At 36.4% G+C, this 6,153-nt stretch overlaps 1 protein-coding gene across 1 annotated transcript in view; it reads left to right on the forward strand.

The window, feature by feature from the left end:
• Positions 1-6,153, forward strand: part of LOC106686139 (melanization protease 1) — a 25,883-nt gene that overhangs the window by 6,471 nt on the left and 13,259 nt on the right. The window contains exon 4 of the mRNA XM_067048742.1: positions 5,771-5,882. Within this exon, the coding sequence (XP_066904843.1) occupies positions 5,771-5,882 (112 nt within the window). The remainder of the gene's footprint in view (positions 1-5,770; positions 5,883-6,153) is intronic.

Below are 6,153 nucleotides of genomic sequence, written 5' to 3' on the forward strand. Positions count from 1 at the left end.
CGTATGCCAGAGATGGCAAGGGAGGGGGATAAAAAAAAAACAAAAAAAACTCAGGAGTGCGGCACTCGCCTCATTTTCTTCGCATCATTTCATTGCCTCATAGTCCTCTATTCCGCTCTCAACCTCTTAAGGACGACTGTGATGAATCTCATCACTGTGTCCCAATGCTGGTCTAAGCGCAACATCTGGCTCACTACATTTTCTGGTGTGACATCTCCTCCACACACTCTCTGTACACTCTTTTCTCCTGAGCAAAGCGAGTACAAGCAAAAAACACGTGCTCCGCTGTCTCCTCGATAGTCTGGTATGCAGGGAATCTGCTGAGTTGTCCAGTTTGAATTGGTACTGGTAGGTTCTAAAGCATCTATGTCCGGTTAAAAATTTGGTAACATAGAAATCCACCTCACTATGCCGGCGACCATACCACAAACCAACATCGAGTATTAGCCTACGAGTCCACCTCCCGGAATCTGCAATCTTCCAACGCTGTAGCCACTGATCGATGGTTATTTTCTGCTCGTCTTCTCTGGAAACGTGAGAGAGCAGACTATAGTGTCTACTTCTTTCATCAACAAGGAGTTCCATCGGCGGCATTCTGGCTATCACTCACACTGCCTCGTAGGAAACTCCGAAAAGCACGTACCGTCCTTAAGGAAACTCTGTGATAAACGGAAACCATCTGTTTCCTGTATGATTTGGTAACTATCGCATTTTTCCCAATTGGAGCTGCATATGCACAATAGCAAAAAGTGTTCTGCGACTTTCCCTAGGACATCCAACGTTTGACATAAGGCGTGACAACAAGGATGCTACTTTAGCAGATTCGGAGCTCATATATTCCGTGTGAACATTAAAGTTCAGACGTGCATCGACCATGACTCCTAGGTACTTTAAGCAAGACTGGGAACGAATTTCGGTCCTACCCACCGTTACAGTGATAGACTCAGTCTGCTTCCTGCTAGTTACTAGGACAACCTCGGTCTTGTGATCTGCAAATTGTAGGCCTACCGAAGACAGCCAACCTCGGACCGTAGCAACAACATTCCCTATCGGCGCCGGTACTGGGGTTCCGTGCCCCTGCACAGTATCACAGTTAACCATATCTTCCATACTTGTGTGTGTGTGTTTTTTTTTTACGAGAGTCGGTAGAAATCTAAAAAAAGAAGGCCCGTACCTATCCGTGTGTGGGATTTTTACCCACTAAAACCACCGCCCTACACCTGTTCATTCCTCTGCACGGGACCGCCGCTAGACATTACTTCATGGAGGGAAATGGCTGAGTGCCGCCTCGCTTTCTTCGCATGGTTTTCGCGTTTGCTAGTTAGTAGCGTATGCTAGTAACGTCTTCTAGCCCTCTCAACCTCTTGAGGACGACTGTGGTGAATCTCTTCACTGCGTTCCAATGCTGGTCTGAGAGTAGCATATAGCTCACCACGTTCTCTGGTGTGATGTGTCTTTCACACACTCTCTCCAATAAACTTCTTTCTGCTGCAAAGCGAATGCAATTGAAAAACACGTGCTCCGCGGTTTCCTCGACAATCTGACATCCAAAGCATTCTGCGGTGTTGTCCAGTTTGAAGCGATACTGGTAGGCTCTAAAGCATCCATGTCCGGTCAAAAATTGGGTTATGTAAAAATCCACCTCACCATGCTGGCGACCATACCACTTGCCCACATTGGACATTAACCTGTGAGGTTAATGTCCACCTCTCGGAATCTACAGCCTCCCAACGCTACTGGTCGATGGTTATTTTTCGCTCTTTTTCTCTAAGCGTGTAAGCGTCGTCCATACTTGTGTGTGTGTGTGTGAGAAAGAGAGTGGGTAGGAAAGAGTGGCGGCAGTAGAGGGTTCAAAACTGAACTTACCAAGACTGCCTGCCAGTATTTAATAAAAAAGCCTGGTTCAGCTTTCCTGGGTGATCGTAAAATTTTCAGAGCTTAACAGTTTGATAATAAATAAAGTCATATACTGTCTCAGGGGACTAGCTTCCTGACAATGCCAATGAGGACTTGTTTCCAGGCATTGCCTTAAAATGATAATGTGTATTAGACAATAGAAAATAACTAATAATCTGGATGATCATCATAAACCAGTAAAACTATTTAAAGTATTTTAAAATTTAAATAATACATTTAATTGGGATTTAATTATAAAAAAATTATAGATAAAGTAAAGTAATAAAAATAAAGTAGCGAGGGGTAAGCAAGTAAAGAGAAAGGGGTAAGCAAAAAAAAAAAAAAAGAATAATTTTAGTGATTTGGATATGTGAATTTCGATAATTGGGAAGTTATTTGTTGATAATGATGGGTCACTATTTTGTAATTAGTGAAGAATGTAAGATGCTCTCTTACTTGAGCTGAGCGGCAGAAACCCAATATTGAGAGAGGTCACCTGTTCGTCTTGTTGGGATGGGCTGGCCTTCATGCTGGGTGCCTCCATTGCTACACTCGTCCTGTTTACTTGGACATCTTTCCTCCAGAGTGGGGTCGGTTCCTGGCTACATACTCAGGTTTTAACTTTAAGGGATTATCCCTACCAGGGCTAGTTGCCTCTGTTTTCCTGTTTTTAAATTTATAAGTTTTTATAATTGTGAGAAGATGGTCAGGGTTGCGGTCAAAGAAGAAACAAAAATAGTTTATTTTCCGACGTTTCGCCCCACTTTGCAGGGCTTCATCAAGGCTAAAAAGATACAAAATGATACAATGATAAGAATAAAAATACAAAGATAAGATACAATGATAAGAATAAAAATACAAAGATAAGATACAATGATAAGAATAAAAATACAAAGATAAGATACAATGATAAGAATAAAAATAAGTAACAATGGTAAGAGTAAATTTTTTTTATAAAAATACGTAAAATATACAGTTAAAAAAGTACAGGAGATGTATATAAAACAAAAACAATACGGAGAGGGAAAAAAAGAGATTAAATAAACGTCATGAAAGAATAATTATAAATAAATAAGAGATAATAAAGATATAAAATGATAATAAATGAGCAAAGAACAAGTCAGGACAACCTACCTGATCAAAGCAAACGATTGAACAGGAGCCAACAATGAAGCGGAAGCGTGGAGGAGTGGGGGGAGCTGGCCAGTCGTTTAACGGTTATATTTCAATTTCAAATACGTCGCATATACAGGAAGTAGTGATAAAGATATGACGAAAAATGAAAAATGATAAGAGAAAGATACAGAAATATGATTATAATAACTAAGTAAAATTAGAATGACACATATCGTTACTAATAATAAGAGATTATACTGAAGAAAATAATACAATATAGGATATAATAACAATGATTATAAAAGAAGTAACTAATAATAAGTAAAAGTAAATAAAGAATAGTATAAAAAAAAAATTAAACAATGATAACTGTAGTATTTATATATCATGAAAATAATCATTTATTTACACGGATAATAGTAATAGTAAAGATAACAGGAGTAACATGAAAAACAAAGTGAAATAAGGTAATTTAAAAATCGGAAGTGAAAGTTTACAAAATACAATAAAAATATATATATAAGTACAAGGGGAGATGTAGAAAGAAGTACATAAAAAGATTAAAAATAAGTAATAAAGTATAGAAATAAGTGTGATGGAATGTTAACCATAAAGGTGATGATAATGATAAGTTAATAGAAACATGTGACACGAAAGTTTACCAAAAACAAGACAGAGTAAATGTGTAAGTTAATAAAACCTAGATGAATAAATATAAATAAATGCAGCGATAGATAATATAAGTGATAAAGAGACAACAAATAGATGAAAAAAAACAAAAAAAACAAAAGTATAATAGAAAAATGTTTGGTGATGATAATAAAATGATCGTAAAATTATTTAGTCTTAATTAAGTTTAAAATATAGCTGTATGTATGCGAGATACAGTTTTTATCGATTTTGTGGTTAACTGGAAGGGGTTCAAGATGTATATAAATGGATTCTGAGATGAGTCTCTTATGGTAATTAGGAACAGTGGCTAAAATAGTGGTATGGTCAAAATCAAAAGCATGATTAAGCGTAAGGGAATGTTCTGAAAGTTTGGAAGCGGATGAGTTGTGGGAAGTTATAGATAATTTATGTTGAGAGATACCTATATATAAAGAATTACAGTTGGGGGAGGAGCAATGAATCCGGTATACAACGTTAGAGCGGTATTGGAGTGGAATAGGATCCTTGGTATTAGTAAAAAAGTAAGATAGTTTATTTTTTTGATTTGAGTCCAAGACGTAGTGAAGGAATTGTTGATTTTAAGCATTTTTGTATGTTGTCAGTGAGAGAGGGGACATATGGAAGGGATCTATAAATCGAGAGAATGGATGGTGGATGTAGAGAGTTAGGGGAAGGAGAAGTAGGCGTAGAACGGTTGATGTAAGAGTTTAAAAGTTTGTTTATGATGTGAAGTGGAAAATCATTTGAAAGCAAGATAGTCTTAATACGGTGAATGTTAGTGTTGTGGTATTGGGGATCGGATAAGGAAAGGCAACGGTGTATGAGATTTTTGGCAATATTAATTTTTTGATGGTGGGGGTGCTGAGAAAAATAGTTAAGTAGCCTACCGGAGTAAGTGGGTTAGTGGACAAGGAACCGTCATTATTCTTTATAATAAGAAGGTCAAGAAAGGGGAGGGAAGAGTAGTTTCGGTTTCAACGGTGAAATGAAGGCGAGGGTGGTAAGAGTTAAAAGAAGAAAGGATATGAGGGATTTTATTAGGGTTTAGAATGAGAAAAAGGTCGTCTACAAATTTCTTGATAAATAAAATGTCGTTATGGAATAAAGGGATGACAGAATCAAGGAGGTCATTGAGCACAATGTTAGAGAGATCGGCGGCGAGAGAGTTTCCCATGGCGAGACCAGATGTTTGGTGAAAGAACTTTCCTTGAAAAGTTCACCATATTGTTTTTGTTTTATGTACATCTCCTGTACTTTTTTAACGTATTTTTATAAAAAAATTTTACTCTTGCCATTGTTACTTATTTTTATTCTTATCAATGTATCTTATCTTTGTATTTTTATTCTTATCATTGTAACATTTTGTATCTTTTTAGCCCTGATGAAGCCCTGCAAAGTGGGGGGAAACGTCGGAAAATAAATAGTTGTAAACTATTTTTGTTTCTCCTTTGACCGCAACCCTGACCATCTTCTTATATATATTATATTGTAAGTTTACGAGGATTGTTCGTAAACTTGCGGGGGGGGGGAGTTACAGTCAGCAGTTACTTCGATGACAGCTGACTGAGTAGATCAGCTGATCAAATGTATATAAAGAAATGTACCAAATCCAATAAAGCCAGTATTTTACAGTAGTCCAAACTTGTCAAATCTTATTCCTTCTTCTCTTTTTTAACAGTTTGCTTTCGCCAATACTTAAGTTTATATATATATATATATATATATATATACACACACAAAAATTAATGAAATAAAATATGTGTTCCCTCTCCTAACACGACGAAGTTAGACTGGCACTTTTTAGCTCTATTTTTTAAGAGCTTTTTCCACTTCTGAACTGTATATGAATTGTAATATTGGTTGTTTAGATACCTCATAAAAACTCTATCTTCAGAAAACTTGATAACTCAAAAAGTTCAATAGCTCCTAAATTCGGAATACTCAAAGAAAAATCGACTAATCGAGTTTGACAGAGTTAATTATTCTGATTTAAAAAAAATAAAACTTGTAACACTGGTATTATTGATTAGTCTTAAAATATCATTTTATGTCTTTAATTTGAACATAAGTGAAATGGTTTCGGCAGAGTTTAGCAGAAATGGCGGCCACCACCTCTCCTTTCCCTGCGGAGGAGCCATTCTCAACAGATACTTTGTCTTGACCGCCGCCCACTGCTTCCAGAATAAAAGTTCTTTACCGTAAGTTACTTTTGTATGTTTCATTGTTTAAGTGTTTCCGTTACAATTACCACTTATGAAGAACATACAGAACGCGAGACAGACAAATACAGAATCGGCTGTTGAGTTTTCAAAGAGGAATATATTTTGATACTTTGATAACACGCTCCGCAATATCAATTTAAATATCATAGTTTTATTTCAAAAAAGTTTATATCTGTACCAGACAAGAGATATTAATTTTTATCTGTACCAGACAAGAGATATTAATTTTTATCTGTACCAGACAAGA

The sequence above is a fragment of the Halyomorpha halys genome, unplaced genomic scaffold, assembly GCF_000696795.3.
Source record: "Halyomorpha halys isolate HHAL.00 unplaced genomic scaffold, Hhal_1.1 Scaffold783.1, whole genome shotgun sequence".
Classification (NCBI taxonomy): Eukaryota; Metazoa; Arthropoda; class Insecta; order Hemiptera; family Pentatomidae; genus Halyomorpha; species Halyomorpha halys.